Source organism: Palaemon carinicauda, chromosome 4 (genome assembly GCF_036898095.1).
Source record: "Palaemon carinicauda isolate YSFRI2023 chromosome 4, ASM3689809v2, whole genome shotgun sequence".
Taxonomy (NCBI): domain Eukaryota; kingdom Metazoa; phylum Arthropoda; class Malacostraca; order Decapoda; family Palaemonidae; genus Palaemon; species Palaemon carinicauda.
The window spans coordinates 63,246,060-63,269,267 of record NC_090728.1 but is presented as its reverse complement, the minus strand read 5'-3'; the positions used below and the strand labels follow the sequence as shown (position 1 = coordinate 63,269,267).

Below are 23,208 nucleotides of genomic sequence, written 5' to 3'. Positions count from 1 at the left end.
GAATAAAAAATATGTGCCTTTAGGAAAAAGTATTCTTGAAATCAATTTCTCATATCTACACAATGGTTCACCGGAGAAAATTTCATATCCACTTATTCTCCATTACGAAATCCACAAGTCAACTCGAGACATCTTGAAATGCAACTCCACACATGAGAAAACAGATGAACCCCAAAATTCTGCCATGTATTGTAGTCAAAGTGTGTGTTCAACAGAAATGCAAAGTTCTAACTGATTTTGACTTAAAGTTTCAGGGCAGCCTTTACAGGAAAACCCAAACAATAATGTTATTCATGGTATGAAATGCATGGGCCTGTAAGACCGACCCTTTAAAAGTAATCAAATTTCAAATATTCACCCATAAGATTCAATTGTCTAACGAAACTAGGATAACTACTTTTTACTGCTATTACAGCAAACAGAAATCAATGCCTCAAGTATTAAATATGAGATGATTGTAGTAATTTTTATAAACATATCATAGCATATTGAGAAGGATCTGAGAAGATTCATTCAGATAAACTAGTCACTTTCAACTTTTGAAATAAAGAACTTTCACAATAACAAATGCAAATCATTCATTAATCTGTCTCCCGGTAATCCAGAAATACCCTCAAGATTTACCACAACATGAACACAGTATCATAAATCACGACTGAAATGGAAGCAATAAGAATAAATGTGTCATTGTATATATAAATTATATTTACACAAGAATTGTATATTATTTACAGAAGCCAATATATTTGAAGAAAAAAAAACTCATGCAGTACAATAATTAAATCATACTTACTTAGTCCAGACAGTAAAAAATATACAAATATGTCCATTAGCACAAATCAAGTATCAACATAAAACATAACCTTCATTGGTAAGTAAACGTCAACTGTATTTTCATTGTGAGCTGTTAAAAAAATAGAGAACATTTATAAAATTATCAGCCAAAATATAAAGGACTGATTTTAGACTTACAGTATCCATCATTGCATGGAAATATTTTTTTTCATTTATTGGTCGTAAATGCTTCATTTGAACTCTTGCTAAAGTTGGCAACTTACGACTATTGTATCTGCATACTTCACTAGACATAAAACACATCATGCTAACAGTCCCGTACCATACCACCTACATGGTAGTAAAGATCAATAAGATTTATCTTTGGTTATCTTTGGCAGTGAAAACGAAACTGAGAGCCAAGCAGTTATATAAAAAAAGGACATTCTCATTACTAGTAACCCATGATTTTTTTCATTTCACATAACTCCAAAGGCGTTGCATTGTAACTTGAATCAAGTAAAGAGATTTAATCAGCACATAACATTCAAATAAACATAAAAGAGGACATGCTATGCGAGTTCATTCTTACACAATGCACTAGGATTAAAAAAATTGAATTTAATAAAAAAAAAATGTCACTGATCAGCATCCAGTTTCTTTCAGATGAATCTACTGCTATTCGCTCGTAGGTGAAGAGTCTTCCTTTGGATTGGATTCAGAAGCGGATGTAAAATGGACTGCCAATATAACAGTCAAGATTAACAAGCAGCAAACAGCAATGAATATGCAGAGCAACTTTTTCTGCAACAGGAACGGGTACAAACTAGGTGAGCATTCATAAAGGATATAATATAGGTTTTATACAAGGTGCAGCAAATAAAACTTAGGTAACAAATTAATATTCTGGATATACAATACATAAAGGGAATTAAAACTAAAAATATTTCATGCTATTTTATATCTCCAATATTCATTCATGGTTCATCAATAGCTTAAAAATAAAATCATGCAATGCAACATCTTTAAATCAAAATAAGTTTGTTATAGCTACTGGGGTTATTACTACCTTTAACAGTAAAAAAAGAGGAGAAAAACTAAAATAGAAAACCTTGGAAAAAATACCCGTTAACTTCTGGCAAGTGCTTTTTAATCAACTTACATGCAAGTGAGTTTTAGTGTGCAAAGAAATGGTGTACTAATAAAACAAAAAATAAAAGGCATTGGTGTCCAAAGCACCTTCTATGTATTTACTGGCTGGTACTAAAGGAAGGTTACAAACTGCTTTTCAGAGTTCTTACAGAATACAAATCTATGTAATTTCTATACATTGGAGAAAATTATGTACTCCACAACACTGAACATCAAGTGTGTGACCAAAAACATTCAAAAGGAAAAGCACAGGTTGCTGCCGAGCCAAGGCACATCCAAGATTTACAATGGTACCCTTGATGAAGCGTATGCTTGTTGCTCCTCATGTTTTCACTAGAAGTACTTTTTAATGAACCTACAGTCGCAATCTTATCCATAAAATGGTGGCTGAAAACATAAAATATCAAACTGAAACAGTAACCTTTTTTTTTTTTACTATTGGAAAGGGGCTATTGTCCTTGAATTAAGCCAATAAATTTGTAGTCTGAACAAGGCAACTGTCCAATTCCTAAAGTTATATTATTAATACAAAACAACATTATCGTAAACATTTTCAATAACTAATACTTGCTGGCAACAAAAATACACTCAAACCTTACTACTGTGATTAAGTAGGATTTATCCAGAATGTTAAACATAACAAAGAATATATATCTCAATATACATCTAAAATGAAGAAACCTTTAAAAAAAACACACATTATATATATATATATATATATATATATATATATATATATATGAATATATATATACGTACATATATATATATATACGTACATATATATATATATACATAAATATATATATATATATATATATTCATTTATATATATATATATATATATATATATATATATATATATATATATATATATGTATACTGTATATATATTTGTGTTTGTAAATATATTGTGTTCTATACAACATTTAAACATTCAATACATAATTCTGAATTACACATACTTTTCTCCAACCCGTCATCATCTATCCCCATAAATATCTTAGGCCTACTCCTTTTTCTCTATATTTTCACATTAATATCTATCTATATCTTATATGTATATATACAAGTGTGTTTGTGTACCATCATTCATAAAACTATAATTTCAAGTTTAGTTCACTCAATAATTCAGTAATCACTGGTCAGTCAAAGAATCATATCAAAGTACTCATTTCGCAATATAAGTCCGCGTTACTCTTAAAACATTGAAAATTGCTAGATTTTCAATTCATACTATTTATAATATTTGTGTTATTTTGTGTTTACTCCCACAGATTAGGGGTTTTCCGGTATATAACTACTATATCAGCGTAAGAAAAGCTGGACTGTTGGCCGGACAACCGACATAATTAGATTCTCTGTCTTAAACTTTGATGAGGAAATAACATTACTTGTATGTAAAATGTTAGTTCAAATTCCATAGTTACAATGTCTTATCACTTTGGATTTGATATGATTGAAGAAAATATTTCCTATATTTATTGCATATTCTCTTTAAAAAAAAAAAAAATTGCTTTGTTATAAGCACGTAAGGAAAGCGCACCCTGGGCGAACTAATTACTTAAAGTTATAACGGTTTGATTATGAGTTTTGGTGCGCGATAATAAAATTAATTTTGCTAAAAGCTATAGCACTAAATGAATTTTGTGCGCGCCAATAAGCCTAGTTCCACTCGTTATTGCTTATAGGCAGAAAGAGAAATAGTCTGGGCCTAGTTACATGCATTATTGCTTGTAGGCTTATTAGCATAAAACAACATTTCACAACAAAATCTTGTGATTTAATTAAGGAGTCTAAACTTTGATGAGTTGCTACATTGACATTCGTAATGAAAAAAATATAGCATTGAAGTTCTATAAACTTGCTCACAGTTTCATATATTTTGACAATTGGCAAGGCCAACCCTATATGCCCATCCTTCAATTATAGCTGAAAATCTTTTGTCCCACTCAAAAAAAAAAAAAGAGAAAGAAAAACTTAAATATTCTATTTACCAAGCAACTTTCTTACACTAGAAAAAATAATTATCTTACATTTAAGCTTCTTATGCATGCAAGTTTAAAACGTTTTTATTAATTGTAACGATATGGCATAATGAAAAGTGATCTTCTGTCGAAAGAAACTCTGGAGCTTTTGAAAATGTTTTTTAAACGGAAATCTAAATACATGTATGGGACCATGAGATATATTTCTTAACAAAATAAATGCCCATCTAAATGTCCATTTTGACTGAGCAGATCACATTTGTGTTAGTATGAAAGCTTTCTTCTTTACCGATAAGATGCCAGCAATATTTTGAATGTTTGCTCGACTGGTATCTCCTTTTGTGCTACACAAATGCAGTAATGCATTAAGATTTAATTGGTCGAGCAGTGAACAATCACTTGTTCAATTTGTGCACGGTGCCTATCATCTCGTCAATCCAACCACTCATCAGACAGTGCTTTGATTGTCTTTGATTAATCAAATTATAGTGTATATTTAGAAAAAAAATTGTATAACAATCAATTTTCTTCACAACTATAAGTATTGACACACTCAAGAAGATATATAAATAAATATCAACTATTAAATAACTTGAGTATGAATAAACGATACCAAAGCAACCAACTGTAATCTCACTTCGCATATGAATTTTATTACAATTTATTTATAGATCCCTTGAAATTCAGTGGAAAATTAAAATACTTCAAAGTGCAATCTCCACATTTTTACAAAGGTTAATCATTAAAAATATATTTGGGCGATGAATAGTTACTAAATACACAAATACAGCACTGTATTCATATCTTACTACTACAGCCACTCATTCCAATAACTGATGTGCACAGATAATACATCATAGTAAAGTGCATGTCAATCTGTACTTTTGCATTTCTGTAAAGTTGCAATGAACAGATTCACACAGTCATCCCACTTAAAAAGGGGCCTGAAATAATGTTACCGATGAAAAAAAAAAAAAATGAAGATGCAATGCGAAATTTTGGTACAAAACTTCATCCAGACAGCACCAGGTTTGAGTGTACTTAAAGTACTGAATTCTCAATGTCCATCACATTTTATGCATGATTAAATATGCAAATTTCCGTATTTCTTCATATCGCCTAGAATATTTTACCTCACAGGACTGTGATAACAATAGGAATTCAACTAAAATGCCAATTAGAGCTACATAACTATCCCAGAGTTTACATTTAGGCAATTAATTAAAAACTATACTGTACAACTTTCAAAAAATAATTCTCTAAATTCAGCTACTTCCAGTTACCAGTTTAATGTGACAACTCCAGAGAAAAAATATGTCTAACGCAAGAGAACTCGTTTAATAATGATCTGATAACTATGCGCATTGCACTGCGCAAAAGATCTGGTTCTCTTTGGCGTTCCAAAATAGTGTCGCTGACGTCATGCGGTTAATTTAAAATGAAGAGCCACAATTACTAAAAAATAACTAATTTATCCATATAACAAGTGGGGATCTTCAGACACTTTACCAATACACACAATTACCTTCCGATAAAACACAGAGCTAAGTCACTAAGAATCTAATTTCTGATTAAGAAAACAATAATAATAAGAAAAATACTTTTCAGTTTCAACCTTTTCTTTTAATGAAAATAACACCATTCCTCATCATAAACTACAAAGACAAATGTACATCTTGTAAACAATTTTGTAGAAATAGGTTGAGACTGAAGAGGGCGATAAATTTTCAACAACTTCCCTTAACTATGAAGATTCCTCTTATTCACTAGATATAGACCATTCACAAATAGGACTGAATGATGTCTATCAATTTAGCTTGGAGCTACTTCCATGCAAGAACATCTAGAATGAGACTAAAATTTGCAATAATGTCCATTTAGATATCGTCACCTAAGCTATATCTAATTCTTATTCCCTTCGAAGAATATCGTTTACTTCTTACCCTTGACATTATCATTCTACCTAATAATATATGATCCTGCGCTCTTTTAATAAAGTTTTGAGGGAGACTACATATGACAACTACAACTATTCAATATCATCACAATTTGCAAGCACTATTAACAGCTAAAAGTCCCACTTGTTACTTTTTACATATGATTATTCAATATTTTTCAAATTGATGTGGATAACAAACCATAAGGCAAAAAATAATAATGGGTGAACACCCTAATTTAACCTATAACCTTTTACGAATTAACCAACTTCATTTAAAACAAAAAGAACCTCCCTTAAATCCTTTCCTCCGGAAGGATGATTCCTAACGATGCCATCATGAACACAAATTCTATATCTGTGTTATTTTCCTTTTCTAAACAAGTGATCAATGCAAATTAACTTGATAATGGCAAAAACTTTACCACAAATTCTATATCTGTTTGTTTTCCTTTTCTAAACAACTGATCAATGCAAATTAATTTGATAACGGTAAAATTTTACAGTGATGCATATACGTCACTTTATACAATTCCAATCCCGAAACTAAACTTAAGGAATGGATTAAGACCATGCCCTGAAGATCTCCACAGCTCGATAAATCTCATTATCTCCACAGCATGATGATAAATCTCATTATGTTCACATTAAAATATCTGGATATCAATACCATATAAATCACAAGAATATATACATAGAAAAAACATGGACTTCATATTTTAAAACTACATGGGAATGGTAAAAAATATTAAGTATTTAGTAATATCCTGTCCAGATAATGTACAAGACATTACTTAATATGTGAAACCTTGGGTGAACTTCCCAAAGAGCAGTTTAAATACGACATAACAGCTACACTTCATTATCAAAATTTTCAGATAAGATTACAACACCAAATCATAAAGATTCAAAATCAAAGTGCAGAACTCAACTGTCATATATTTACTCAGATGGGAAAGATTCATTAAAAAAGAAGGTAAATACACCTAAGAAATGGAATATAAAAATCACTGTCGCACTCTTGAGCATCAAATCCCAACTATTTATAAACATGCAAAAGAGGTAAATAAAAAAAAAGAGAGAGAACATTCCCGTCCACATCGTTTGTCAAACAAATCTGTTCAATATGACCAAACAAATCTGTTCAATATGACCAAGCACCAATTTAAAAAAAAAAAAGATAAACAAGAGATGGTTGACACCAATATTGTAACCATTCTACGCAAAACATGGCTGCCGACAGTATTTAGGATGTCACTAGCTATGTATTCTTAGAATGACCCTACATTACCCGAGTCAAAAGAATTAACCCAGTTCTTAGGCACAGCCTAAATAAGAGAAATAAGTTCACACAGACTAGATATGATGTCTAGTTTCATTCACACCAAACTTATCCAGTCAACAAACTGTAAACAAAAACAAGTAACTGCCATAATCAAAGTTGAAAGCAAAAGAAAAATCAATATGGAAATATCAATAATTGCTATAACTATAATGATACTAAAAATAATAATAACAATAAAAATAACAATGATATTAGCCACAACAGTAATATTTTAATATTACATCATTATGAAATAAATAAAATATTAATTTAATTCAGGAAAACGGCAAACAGGTCAAAAGAAGTGAAAAATAACACTGAAAAATGTTGATATACCTAACAGGTTTAAATCCAAAGGATCAGAATGGCATGAATTCAACCAAACATTACATTTGGCACAATTTTACAATATATATGTAGGAACTAATTTCATTTTTCATTTACCTATTATAAACAATTTTAACTCTTCAGATAAACATTGGTTCTTTGCTAACAAAATGGTAAATAAAATAAACAAAGAAAATGACTAGTGTAATAAAAAAAAAACATACTGCAAAAGGCTCCTAAAACACTGTACATTACACCTACCATAAGGGAAACCTTATTTGAAGGATGGAAGGTACCATTTTGGAGAACTGTAAAATTGTTGGAAAAAAAATATATTCAATGCGAATTGTTCACAGACATAAGAACACAAAATCCTCATTCTATGCTCTGAGACCGACGTATATACACTAAGTAACGTGTCCTGGAGTGCCAAAATACATGCTATAAGAATAGCCAGGACATCTACAGAGGGTTGTTGACTTGAATTGAAAATGAGAGAACTATGTAAATTTATACGATACCTGGTACTGTATTCATAACAAACTGAAAGCTTGATTTTTTAGGTTTTTATTTGTTTAGTTTATACTGACTTAAAAATAATTGTCATCATTTATTGTTGAATTATTATAAATTTAGCTTAAACCTGGAATTACAAAAATATAAAAAATCCATCTATCTAAACTCATTTACAAAGTCGAGTTTGATAAACATAGGAATCTACTATCTCCTTATAGAACATACGAAGCCCACTTCTGCATCCAAAGAATTGTATCAACTTGAAGATACAATTCTCAAAATCCATTATCTTTCGGTAACATACTTTTAACCATAAAAATTGGTTACTTAAAGTAAGTTAGGAAACAGCTTTCTATTTCCGACGATTTAAAACGAGCATTATTTAGGTAAATTACAGTGAAGTACGTATAAGAAAATTAAGATGCTCTCATTTTCAACTTGTGCTAATGTTACAATGATAGCTACAGTACTGCAAACAATGGTCCAAAATGTGCCACTTCCAACTAACAAAAGATGGTCCCCCTTTAATAGAAGATAAAATAAAAATGAAATAAAACAAAATAAAACACAACCCTGGAATATGGCTCGACTGGCCAGTGCTACCTGGGTGTCTAAAATCTTCTCTAGCATCCACTATACCTCTAAATTTTCTATTATGATAGAAATACTATCAAAATAATAGCGAGAACTATTATTAAAACTACAACACATATGATGATCAAAATTTTCTTCTGTGGAGAGAGAAAAGAAAAAAGGAATTACAAAACAAAGTTCAGGCATGGTGCACAATTTACGCTATGAACTATTAAAAAAAATCAAAACTACTCATGTACAAGAGCTATTCTGGCAAAAGTATAACATTGGCAAAAATATATTTCAAAACTGATCACCAATTATATCATTTTTAAGTGAAGCATAAAGTACCGTATATATCGTACTTATATATATATACACACACGGAGGAAAGTAGAAAAAAAAATGAAAGGAAACCCATTCCAACCTTCAATGATAATGTTTGCTACAATGTTTCAAGCTTTCAAAGACGTGATACTGATCAGAATCTGCTGACAAATACAATAACAATAGAAAATGCAGAGCTCTGAACCTTCTATTGCCACTGCACATGTCCGACAAACGGAAGGGTCTGATAAACACTAAAATAAAAAAACATGACATATAAAAAAATTGCAGTCAAGTTTTATGAACTAATAATCATTCACTGAATAGATATACAGTATTTCAATATCCTTAACCCAGTGACTGGGGATCAGTTTGTATCAATAGATTTTATCGACGCCCTATAATGTATATGTACTTTTTAAGTACAGTATGTACTTATACAATGAATGCAAATATTGCAGCTATAAAACCCAATGTTTATTCTACCAACTGGAGGAGAAAAAATATCAGCCTTTGAGATACCGTATGCTATGAAGCCCTAATCAAGCAAAGATTTTATTCTACATAGAAGAAACTAACGTATTATGCTGAACCATTCAGTATTATTTGGACAAAAACCTCATGTTACTATACCGACACTCATTACAGTGAGCGAGCTGGGTTTATTCCTGGCATTCCATACATCTTTTTTCTCTGGTATATCTAGCAATATTTATGCCTTAGAAATGGTGCTATAAGGAGCATTTCACTGGGCGACATAGGTTCCTCTCCCAGAAATAGATTTTTCCTTCGTCAAAATCCCTTTTTAATAACAAAATGTTGTTATTCCGTAATACCTACGTAAACAAGACAGATTTTATAGCTAGTAATAAATCACTGTGAAGAAAGGGAGCACTTAATGTAGTCATAGTAACTGAAGCTTAATTGCTTTTTCAACATCGGTACTTCTTTTAATGAATACATTTTCCGAGATACAGCAAATTTCAACATTTATACAAGTATCATATAATTGGTTCTATGAAATTTTATACTGTACATTTGAACAACAGGATTTTAGGGCAATAGTTTTGAAGAACTACTAGAGTACTTCCAGTCAATACTAGTGAAAGATTATACTTCAAGGCCTGGAGTTACATGCTGCTGCTTTTCAAATTTGTGTGGAAACTTTGGATCTTGCGACAGCGATTTTAAAATGAGCTTGTGTGTCTTTTTATGTCGCCTCTATTTTTCAATATCAATACTATTAGTCTAACATTCAGTAAATCTCTTATTCCTATAACAAAATGTTCATTCTTCTTATGCAGTTTTCTTCAATCCTAAATTCTTTACTATAGCCCCTAAAATTACATATATTTTTTAAATACAGAATTTGAATCAAAAGTTATCTTTTCTCAAATCTTGAAGAAATTTTCATATTTCTTCATAATAGGTATGAAAAGGTATCAAGTGTTTACTATGCAAATCTATGCAAAGTACTGTAATATGCATATAAAAAATTACCCTGTGTCATTAATTAATGTTTACTTAACCGCCGTACTGTACTGTGTATACCCAAGTCACCTAAGTAAATATAAAAAGGATGTATAAAAAATCAGTTTAATTTTCCAGCAAATCCATAAAGTTTATCATGGTTAAGCTTGGCTAACTATCATGGAAACTAAATTAACTCAAGAAACTTTGATTGAATGGCTATTATCCCTTTTACACCCAATGGATGTACCAGTACGTCCTTGCAAAAAAACTGTTTTTTGAAGAGCAGGTAGAGACTGCAAGTATGGATCAAAAGTAATCACCCCTATTGCCATCATCATTTGTACAGTACTAATATGACTGTTACATTATTGCTTTCCTCTAGCTTTCCAAACTGTATACCATACAGTGTTAGGTGGATATTTTATTCTTCCCTGTCAAAAGGGCCTCTAGATAAGACCAATATACTCTATAAAATAAAATTTAGGTGCAAATCTATCTTTCTGGGCTCGACCTGTGTCGTTCCGTAAGATGCCCCTCAGGCACCATTTCTAAGGCATAGTTATTGCTGAATATACCAGAGAAAAAAAAAAAAAAAAGAGATCCATGGAATGCCAGGAATAAACCTAGCTCACTCACTCTTTGAGTGTCGGTATAGAAAACTGGGGCGTGATTGAACCACGACCATAGGTCCCTCACCAATTAGACCTCTCCTTCATCAACATCCCCCGGAACAACGAGGTGCCGTCCTACACCCATCTGCTGCCTCCTACTACGACTATCCCTCTCCAATTCAGCAATAACTGTGCCTTAGAAATGGTGCTAAGAGGAGCATTTCACTGGGTGACACAGGTCCCTCGCCCAGAAATCGATTTTTCCTTCGTCAAAATCCCTTTTTTAATACAGTAGCTTTATAGCTCAAGTATTAAAAAAAATCTATGAACACACCTAGGTTAGCATCGATGTAATGAAAAAATTGTAATTAAAATTTCAAAGTACACAGTACAGTAGTATGAATGTTTTGAATGGTAACGAGCAGTATCCACAAGTGAGATCAATCATCGCATGTTAAAAAAAAAATAATCATAAAAAAAAATCTGGATTACAGCTTTCTGATCAGTAACAAAATCTTTGAAAAACTTTTTCCATGTTTACTACTAATGTATCTACTATTATATTGCTTATAAACCTACAAACTATAGGAAAAATAATAAGCACAGTATACTGTTGTAAAAGCTAATGCTATAGAAACACGAAAGCTAATAAAAGCTAAGAAAAGATTATAATCTGACTTGACAACACAGTAGTCCATATTTTCCTGAAAACACCTTACAGCATTCTAGTAAAAAGGGACTGCAATTCAATTAAAACAAAATATAACAAAATTGAAAATTATAAATGTATAAAAAGATGTGTCCTGTTCATCAATGCCTAAATATTAGGATAATAAAATGTTTTTTTTTTCTTCATTCAATTGTTTTTCTCTGTGCCAAGATCAGTCCGAATTTTTTTTGAGCCAACACTTATCACTGGCAATCCATAATCATGGTTGAATACTGAACAATCTAAGTTGCTAGAAGCCTAAGATATAATCTGCTGATCTAGTCACACTATGGAACTAAAGAGATGCCCTAATAATAATTTTTAAAAAAACATACACTATTAAGATAAGATTGACAACACCAATTCTTAACACACCCAAAAGAAAGAAGAACGCAGAAAAGATGGTTAAAAGCGCTTACAACCACCAAGCATCCCAGCCTCAAAAGCTGTCCACACCCATGTAATAGTATATTTAATAAGTTTTGTTACTTACCCGTCGTGCTTTGCTTTGGTATCTGATGGCTTTCTTTGTGTCCTGTTTGGCAGTATCCACATAGTCCTGTGCTTCCTGTACGTGATTCTCAATCCTATTCATCAGTTCACCCTGTTGTTGTGGCCAGGGATAGTGAAGGGATGGGGAGGGAGGGAGGGGGGTTTGCAGGAATCAGGATAGTGTAGGATGCAGGTCAGGTTTAAGGATTCAAGGATGTGAATGATGAACACATGGATTCAAGACAACAGAGATAGGCAGGATAGAAAGTAATCAGAAAGGGTTAGGAATGAAAAAGGCCAGGTATGAGGTTAGTTAAGTGGTAGTAAAAAAATTGAAAACCAAAGAACCCAAGACATATGAAGAGGACTTTACAAAATGTTCATCACAATGGACAGTTGTTAATTGCAGGAGTCAGGAAATAGGTATGATGATGGTTACAAGTAATAAACAGTCAAAAAAAGAAAAAAAAGGGTCACACAATGGCAGTGAGAGAGGAGAGGAGCGGATAATATAGTGTTTTATCACCAATACAAACCAGGGAGAACATAAGGTAGGAAATACCAAATGAATGGTTTTGTTGGAGGCATCAAGAGGGATCATAGGGGAAGGCAGCAGTCAAGTGTTTGGAAGCCAGTAATACCCAAGTAAACAGACATAATAATAACAAGCACCGGGGGGACAGTCATCACACATTGTATATGTTTCAGAGGTAAAAAGACCAATTAATAGGTTTGTTTGTTAAGGGTGTTTGATTTTAAACAGTTGCAAGTAAACATGAGAAAGGAAAAAAGAGTTGCAGAATGTTAATAATAATAAGGCATTTGTAACAAGAGAACATAATCACAATTGATTAATCATAAAAATCATTATGCACAATTAACATAGGGTTGTAGGTAACCAGAGCATAATGAAGTATCAGTCAAGTGTTCATGCCAGATGCAGAGTGCAGTGATCATGCAGTAACATCGAGTGAGAGCAGAACATATAAAAAGACATGAGCACAAGCAATTCATTACAGAGGCAAGAAACAGTATTAGAGAGATCCCAAAGATACAGATTCATATTGCAAGAGGAAAACATGCAAAGAGGAGACATGCAGATTATCAGTAAGAAATATTGCATGAGGGGTAATAAGGATGGGTCAAATATATATGGAGGAAATAAGGGTGAAAAAAGAGAAAGAAAAAATACATTAGCATCTAGCTGTAATGATGATATAAAAGTGAAAAATTGGCCATTACTCACCTTACGTGCTTTGCTTTGATACTTAAGTGCCTTTTTAGTGTCCTCCATAGCTTTGCCGACATATTCGACGGACTGATCTACGTGATATTCAATCCTATCAATCATCTCCCCCTAGTGGTTGGTAGTTGATCGATCAATCGTGGGTTGGTGAGGGAAGCAGGCAGAGAGGAGAGAGGCAGAGAGACACAAAAAACAATTAATGATGACACATTCAGCAACAATCATCACCACATGTGAAAAAAAATCCTTATGGTGGTGGCTACTATACACCTATACAGATATGAACTTTCTGTGGCTACTGTAGTGTACATACTTTTATGTGTGTGATGTGCAAAGCCTACACTGGGTTATAGGTAAGGACATGTAATGCACAAAATTGGCATTCAGAAACAATAAAAAGAGACTAATGAAATAGCGGAAAGAAATATGAACTGATAAATCCTGAATGACAATGTTAGTTTCAACAGACTTCAGATATTAAACTGTCCCTTCTAGAAGCATCTAAGGTTATGTGAATAACTACTTTGAACCACAACAGAGATTTTAAGTCATAGGTGTATCTCGAACTTGGGTCAAAGATAGCAGTCACACCGACAGTTAGTAAGGCAAGACGGCCTATTGTTATGTCATTCCTCTAATGAAAAAAAAAGAAAAAACTACAAAAAATACCTCATTGGTGAACTACTCTTCCATCATGCCAACCTACAAAAGGGGATAAACTATGTACAGAGTCTACCTATAACCCAAAAGCAGGCTCCTGACAACGCGCACATCTCCACACCTAAGACACCGTTGCTGTCGTTCCTGTGCTCCCCAAGTGGAAAACCAACAGACTTACCCGCCTCGCTTTACTTTGATATTTCACTGCTTTTTTTGTGTCTTGTGTGGCAGTCTGGACATAATCCACTGCATGCTCAACATGATACTCAATGCGATCTATCATCTCCCCCTAGTGAGATGAGTCAATAAAGGGTCACTGGACTATATATATTTTATCAAATAAAAAAAGGTTCTGGGACTAAAGCTAATACCATGGATAAACAGATGGATCATCATGCACCTTTATGAATAAACTTTCAGATTTAAAATTTGCCTGATTTCTTTTTAAATCTCGCATACGCCGTCAAATAAAACTGCGATTTTAAGATTTGCGTGTGATTTTGTTTTTTCGACATTATATAAATTAACATCAACATATACACAAATACAAAAACCCATGATATTAACTGAAATCTCCTTTAGGCCATTCTTTCCAATCAGCTCCGATAAATTGTCATGATTTAATGTGCACAAAAAGGAATCAAAACTAAAAATAAAAGTTTTGCTGTTTAAAACATGGCCTAGACAACCAACATTCAAAACAAGAAATAAAGATTTAAACAAAAATAATAAACAAACAAGTTACTAAAAGTCTTTACACAGTTTTCCTTTGAACAAAAATTTTCTTCTGTACAGGTGGATATTGTGATTCACAATAAGAATTCAAACTAAACTATGTTTAAAGTGACAGCATGTGTATTTCATATAAAGCTAGCTCAGGTTCATGTGAAAGTTTAGGTATACGGTATACAGTACTGATACGTGAAGTTTGACAAATTTTTCAGATATATTATACAGTAATTGTAGTTTTATTAAACCTAAAAGCACTTAACAGTTAAAAATACAAGAATATTGTGCCTTTCACATAAATACATGTAAAACAAGTACTGTATTATTCTTTTATTGACAAAAATCTTGTCCTTGAGGAATAAAGACTTAAAATAAAATCAACTTTGCAAGTAGCTGTTTTCTGGAAGTAGAAACTTTCCTTTACTTCAGAAAAACTATTGCCCATTCTAGTTTTTCATCTTAAAGTGCTGCAGTATATATGTAGTTACAGACACAGCAATACCTGCTCCATTACTCCTTTATAGTGATATGCCTTATTGTTTTGTTCTCTTACCTTGGCCATCACTATGAGAGTTACATGTTTTAACTAAGTGGTCTAGTTAAACTTTAGTACCCATATCATATCTTCTCTAATATAATCTTTTTCTATTTACAGTATTCAGGTTTTTTGTTGTAAATTTCCTTTTTAATTTTTCCAACTATCATCTTTACTTCATCTACTCGGGTAATTTTATACATTTTGCACTCTATCTTTCATATTGATCGCATTGTAAGGGTTTATCTTAGACTTTAGATACTGACTATTTCTACTATAGTAATACCTCTCGATACGAAAGTTTCTGTATACGAAAAATTCATGGTACGAAAAGAGATACTAAGATTTTCTCACCTTGTACTACAAAAAAACCCTCGTGATACGAAAGGACATTCGCCTGGCCGCTGAGAAAATAATTTTAAAATTTGCACGCTGCAAAACTGTAAACTCACAAGCATTGTCCTGTTCTCCCATTGGTTATCTCTCTACTGTGATGCTAGTTACTTCCATAAGATCCTGCTCTCCTATTGGTCAGCATTTTTCCCATCATGCATCAGGTAAAGGCGTTCCTCGACCATTTCATTTCAGTAGCGCTACCATTTACATTGAATTCATATGGTGTATTTGCTTTTTGCTTTCGTACTTATAGTTACAGTATCCTGTTGCCTTATTCAACTTGGACAGTATCAGCCATGGGTCCCAAGAATGTTGCTGATGTTCACGGAAAGAAGAATAGGATGCTTTCTATGGAAACGAAGCTTGACATAATCAAGAAATATGAGACTGGCATGCAGTTAAGAGTGATCGCTAAGGAATATGGCCGAAATCCGTCAACGATAGGCACGATCCGTAAGCAAAAGGAAGTCATCAAGGCAGCAACACCTTCTAAGGGCACGACTGTCTTTTATAGTAAGAGGAGCCACGTCCATGATGAGATGGAGAGACTGCTTCTCCTCTGGATTAATGACAAGAAAATCGCTGGAGACACGGTCACCGAGACGATAATCTGCCACAGTCAGTAATCTTGTGTGTGTTCAGGCCAAAGACAACGCAGGAGAAGGAACATCGCAGCAGGCATATCAGGTACCCCCAGAGTTGAAAAATTCAAGAGACGATCTGGCATTCATTCAGCAGTGCGGCATGGGAGGGCTTCCAGTTCGTACACCAAAGCAGCCGATGCCTTTGCTAAGACATACGACGGGTTGACTATCAGGGATGGCTACAGTCTCCAGCAAGGCTAAATGCTGCTGTGAAGGAATCCAAACAGGAACCTAAAGGTTAAGACACTCTTTGTTTACTATTCCGAAAAACCCTGCAGGACAATTTACGTGCGATGTGGAGCACCAACAATAAAGCCCGGGTAACTAAGCAATTTTTCATTGGGTGAATGCATAAAAAGTTTGGGCCCTGAGTGAAAAGATATGTCTAGGAGAAACAGGTGCTACTTAAGCCCTCCGCTTCATGGACAGTACACCAGCTCAATCTCACGAAATGAAAAAAGAATTACCAGCAAAGTATTCCTTTATCACTGAAAAGTTCCCGTTCCCAATACGACAACTGTCGGCCACCCCATCGACAAACAAATAATATCCAACTTCTAAAAGCTCTACCCAAAAGTCCTTTTACAAAGATGATTTGAGTTCACCTCTGATAGACAGTTAACACTTTTGAAGATCCACTTTAAACATTTTCCATACTCTGAACTTCTTTGACAAGGTCTGGGGGGAACCATCTTTCAGAACAATGAATTCTAAGTGAAGTGATGTGGCCAGACTGTGTAGCAGAGGGACTTTGAACCTGAGCTTGAGACTAAGCATGTGATTGAAAACGTTGTTTTCTTATGCAGTTCCTTGGGCTTAGAAGCTGAGGAAGGTGTTGAGGAGATGGTGAAGGACCCTGAAACACACTGGCAACAGAGTAACTCTGGCACCTTTACATTGAGCAGCAACAGGTAGTCAAAGAGGACAAGTCTTCCAAGGAGGAAGAAGAAAGGGAATATGCTGCTAATTCATTTATAAAGGGAACAGAAAAATGGGTTTAATTACACAGTCTCGTGAAAAAAGATGATCCAAGTAAAGCAGTAACTAGTTATTTATAATGATTATGAATTGAGTCGAGACAAAGCTCTCCTTCAGTTTTTCGTAAAAGGGCCTTCAGATGAATCAGCTAGTGCAACAACAAAGGCACAAATGTAAAAGAACTCCAGACGGGTAGTTACCCAATGTGTTTATAGAAGGGGTTCTTCTTCCAATTGACACTAACACCTCCTCCTTCCTTCCTCATCACCTTCCACTCAAGCCATTCACTCTTCTTACTACAGATAAGTGAAGCTCAATGTTTACAAGTTCTATATTATTCATTTATTCTATTAATCCTATCTTCTAATTGTTTTTGGTACATTTTTACATACTGTACAGTACTGTATTTCAATAGTGTAAACTATGTAAAAAAATTGCCCGTAATACGAGCATCCATGAATGGGAAACCAATTAATGCTATACTATTTGCATTCAATCTTAAGCGAAAAACTGATTCAGAGTTCGAACATGGTTTAGGAATGAATAATATATATACAAACGTGTACATAGCACGAAAGCTGACACGTGCAAAGACTTCGAGTTAGTACTTTCGTCTTATTAAAGAGATCAACACTCACGATGAGAACGGGATCCCTAAGCAGTCAATTTCTTAATGATTCCAGGTAAGTGAAATTCCAGTATAGTGGATCACATAGGATATGATGGATATAACCGTGTAACCCTAAGAACTTTGATTAGTTTCTGTGGTTCAAGACAAATACACACTTGTATCGTAAAGCTAAAGCCTATCAAATTATCGTTCATCGGCAACAGGGATCACAACTCTAGACTTCGATATATTAAAATTGACAGTAAATAAAACAAAAGTTTTTTTTAATAAAAATTACATACTTTTATATGCAATGTCAATATCTTTAATGGAAAACTATTTTATAGTAAAAAGAAAACATACTAACCACACACATACAGTCTCTCAAACATAACTGAAGTTTTTTTTCAGGCTATTCTAAGCTAGACCTGGCATAAGTGGCAATAAAATACATATCGATGGAAAGGCAATTCATTATCCTTTCAAATGGTTTAAAATAAAAATGCAAAATCACTGCTGTACTCTGCTTTTAGTAAATGTTTTCTTGGAGTAAAGTATAGTTATTTCTGTTCTTGGCTATTGTCGTGTTACTTTACAGCCTTATTTGTAATGCTTATGTTTTTTAAACATGCTATAAAAATAAATTCAGTTTTAAAACAATGTTAAAATTAGTATCCAACTGTGAACAGAAGCTTAACTGAATGCAATAAAAGTCTTGCTTCACTGCATAGTAGCTATGCCTCAAGACGTTGCAATTTTTGTTCATGTTTTAATTTAATGTACTATATAATTGTTGATATCAAAATACAGTACTGTATATATTTTCACTTATTACGTATTCAATTGGAGGACAAATTAATAGTACAAGTTCAAATACTGCCCATGATATTTTGTAGGTGAAAGCTTTAAATCAGTCAAAATCATAATTTTTCTCTTTTCCTCTTGTGCTCTATTCTGCTGAAACAATATCAACCTTAAAATATTTTCGACACATTTCTATCAACGTTCTCAAAGAAATTTGTAATTGTTTGTGTAATTCTAAATATGTCACTATTTTTTTGGTGAAATTCTTTACAGTACACACACAAAACTCCCTTTCTCTCTCTATCATGCATAAAATCACTAGAAATAGTTATATAGAATACAAAATTGCTTTTAACTATATTTCATATAAAGCCAATGAGTATTGTTCTCCTGCCTAGTCTTCAGCTGCTGAATCTCATCTTAATTTGTTGGACATGAACTCGCAGTCTATTAAATTCCTCATTCCTGATCTAGATATTAATCTCTGGCACCGTCGTTCAGTTAGTTCTTCATGCTTGTTGCATATGAATTTTCATAATTCTGACCATTCTTTGCATTCAGATCTTCCTAGACATTACCATCCTGCTCGTAATACTAGGTATGCAGTAAATTCTAATAGTTATGGCTTCTCCATCATAAGGCTCAACACTACACAGTACTCTATAAGTTTTATTGAGTACTGTGGAATAATTTACCTAATGAAGCCGTTGAATCGGTGAAACTTCAAAAGTTCAAACTTGCATTGAATGTTTATATATTCAACAGGCTGACATAGGTCCCTCGTTTATAATTTATATATGAAAGATCTATTTTAATGCTGTTATACTGTTTTTAAAATATTTTACAATTGTTTGTTACTTCTCTTGAAGTTTATTTACTTCCATATTTCCTTTCCTCACTGGGCTACTTTTCCCTGTTGGAGCCCTTGGGCTTATAGCATCCTGGCAACAAGACTTTGATAGCTCTAGGCTTGCTCACAAGACAAATGCAAAACATTTTAAAAGACTTTCCTCCATCAGGTAAAACCAACGAATGATGAAGACAGCCTTACAGTCTGGGGGAAGCAATGGGCTTCTATCAGTCAGGTCTTCCAGATTGGAAAAGAATACTAACAATTCAAGTTAATTTCTCATGAAGCACCATGAAGAAAAGATGACGAGTTAAAAGGAACTGAAGAAGGTAAACCCCATAAAATGTAAAACCTGGCCTGCCAGAACTACTGGAATCTTATGTAAAAAAGGAGTGAAGATAGGACAATGTCAAGTACCTGTACTTGAAATTGAGAAAAATGATAATTACATTTAAAAGTCAACAAAGGTACTGAATGCTGTCACTTTGTAAGGTCACATTCTTTCCTATTATACTTTGCTATTTATTGTATTACTTTAGGCACTAAAACCACTTTTTTTAGCCAGTAAAGGAAAATGTTCTTGGTGACTATTTTCTGCTTAAAGGACCAGGGATGAGACAGTATCCTCTGGATTGTAGCTATTAAATCTCTAAACATCCTCCATCCCTGAACAGATATTGCCGCCACACAGCTACACCATAGACTCTCCCACCGTATTCTTAACCTTAATGACCCTTTACTGGGATACCACTTCAGCTTGCCTTGTATAGCACACCATGCGTGGTACTATAGTACTATAGGTTCTTTGCGATGTCCATTAAGCCACAACTATATTGCTTTCCACTTGTTATTATTCATCCATTCTATTTGGCCTCTTTTCAATTATAACTTTAACTATACCTTATCCCAATTGCTATAGCATTCAAAAATATATCCTTCACATGAACTTCAGTCTATGAAATCGTTTATTTGGGGAAAATCTTATAAAACATATATCATACGTTACTGGAAAAAAGCCCATTAATATGTAGGACCAAAGCAGGGGACACAAGACCTAGCCAACAATGAAACTTTGAACAATCTCGAAGATAAGGATGTCCTTACGAATGACAAATTGATTGTGTTATGGTTCTTCACGGTTCTTCACATGCCCCATGCTACACTATAAGCAGATTCGTATAGTTTTCACTGTGGAGTATCATTTGTTCTGTGTATATAGTTCACAGCATAATTTTCTTTAAATAAATATGCTCCCATTGCATGCCTTGTAAATCTAATTCTATATTATACAAGCGAGCCCATCTCCTTTTAGTTATAGATTTCCATTAGAAATAAAACCTCTATCTATCCAATATCTTTGATGTATTAGATTACATTTTCATAGATATATTCTCTGAAATTTTCATGTAAAGTACTGCTCTATAAATAGTCAATTACAGTAAAATATACTTGTGTACTTAACAGCAGCTCTACAAGTGGCAAAGAATAATAAAATGTTAACACTTTGAGTGACATTGGACGTAACTTACGTACACTATTTCTACTCCCTTTAGTGCCATATGATGTAATTTACATTCAGTAAATAACAGTTTTTACTCATTATTTACGTATTTAGAAATTTTACAAAATATGTAACATCTTATATCACCGGAAAGAAAACTTATTCGGCTATACGATAATAAACGTTGCGAAGTCCTATCTTGTATAGTTGTTATACTAAGATGAGTTGAGTTAAGTAAAATGTTTATAAAAGGGGATGAGGCTTGAGTGCCAAATCATTTGGTGGAGGTTTGGGGCTCAAAGTGTTAATGAGTAAATATCCAGTATCTATATGGCTATTCCTTCTGATATAATAAAAGCCATAAACAAGGTTCAAATTTCTTAAGTATGTAAAGTAAAGTATTTCCTCACATATCCACACTTCCCGTAATTGCACATTTTTAATTCGGAGCTAGTACGTGTCCTACCTTCACTGAATTTGGTGAAAGCAAATATGAGTGATCTTGTGGAGATCAACAATTGGATTCTCAGTGTTTTGTTTAACACAATTGTAAAGAAATTTTAGTTTTAGTTTTTAATACAAACTTAAATAATACCCCTTGAACAAAAAAATAATTAAAATACATAATTATCCAAATCCTGCAAAAATCTGTTAAATTCAATTTCCCCCAAAAAACTAAACTTGAAATGCTTTTACCCGACAAACCCAGAACCAAGACATAAAATCTTAAAACATTAATAAATAAAAAAAAAAAAGGATTAGTCAAACTAAAATCTTCCTCTCTGCCCAGACAATACAATCAAACAAACTTTGTTAGCTAACTATAAATAAAAGAAAATGTATTCAGCTCCTGAAAACCAAGGCCCAAAGAAATAGTTTCATTTGTTTTGTTTATAGAATTTTCAACCCATCGTCTGTAACACTTTGGAAATAAAAACTTGCAGCAATAGGTTCAAATGAATTTCAAGTCTAAAAACTCAAATGATTAACGTTGAAAGAGGTCATTGCACGTACTGTAACACAGGAGAGATCCTCAGACGAGAGGTTAAAACATTGGAATTATTATCAAGCAAGAGAAACCGAATTTACCCAATATTTAAAAAAATCTTTTATGATGTGGTTTGAATAATAGTTAGCAATGACTATTTTATATGGTTTGAATAATAGTCGCACGCCCTTGTTAAATATACGACACCTACAAGGTGTTCGCGCGAGGGTTGTAACCTCTGCATTCCATGCTTTTATCTTTCTCTAGTATATTTGGAAGATTTATATTAGAAAAGGTACAAAGAAGGACTTTTCACCGGCCGTCACAGGCCGCCCCAGAAAAACTAACATGGCTGCATCTTATATTACACGATGTAAAATAATCTACTAAGGATAAAATCCCTCATATCTAACCCAAGACAAGAACGAATGAACAAGCCCAAAAATTCCCTAATGCCCAGCAGGTAAAGTATATATACTACTGTATATATTTCCATAAACACTTTGGAGCTATACCATAATTTTAGTGTATTGTTTGACATTTAAGATAACTACTGTATCATTAAAATTCTTTAAAGGCTTATTCTAATTTTCAGTGAAAAAGTGTAAAAAAAAAGTATATGGTTTAGAAAATACATAATCATAGAGCTTTCCAGATATGGCCTAAAAATGTTTCATATTCATTGCATTTACTTGATGCAACACAGTACTCGAGAGTAGAAAACGGGAATAAAAATAAACAGACAAATAAGGAGAGGATAATACAGGCAACTAAAATTCACAGTGCTAAACCAAAGAAAGCAGTTTTAAACACTCGAAACCAAAATACAACCGAGGCAATTTAATTCATGTTCTCATACAATAAAGAACTAATGGGATCTGTATGTAAATGCTCCCATAATTCAATTAACATTACCATATGTGATAATGAAAGTTTAGAGCACTCAAGAGAAAAGCTGCTGGCTTAGGAATTTTCACTTGAATAGGAAAATGGTAAATCTGTGTTATTTTAATCCACGTTAATGTAAAGATTATATAAGAAAAGAATTCCATGACTATATAAATC

General features: G+C 33.1%; 1 protein-coding gene across 6 annotated transcripts in view; it reads right to left on the bottom strand.

Moving 5' to 3' along the window:
• The window catches only part of Syx1A (Syntaxin 1A), a 71,879-nt gene that overhangs the window by 29,423 nt on the left and 19,248 nt on the right, over window positions 1–23,208 (bottom strand). For 3 of the 6 annotated variants that reach the window (XR_011044293.1, XR_011044292.1, XM_068372320.1), the window contains exon 6: window positions 13,449–13,559. Coding sequence is in view for 4 of the 6 variants with exons in the window: in XM_068372320.1 (XP_068228421.1) it covers window positions 13,449–13,559 (111 nt within the window). In the remaining 2 variants the exon portion in view is untranslated. Of the gene's footprint in view, window positions 1–682; window positions 1,579–3,921; window positions 8,749–12,203; window positions 12,315–13,448; window positions 13,560–23,208 lie in introns of those variants that run through there. The other 3 variants (XM_068372321.1, XM_068372322.1, XM_068372318.1) reach the window with 3 other exon arrangements.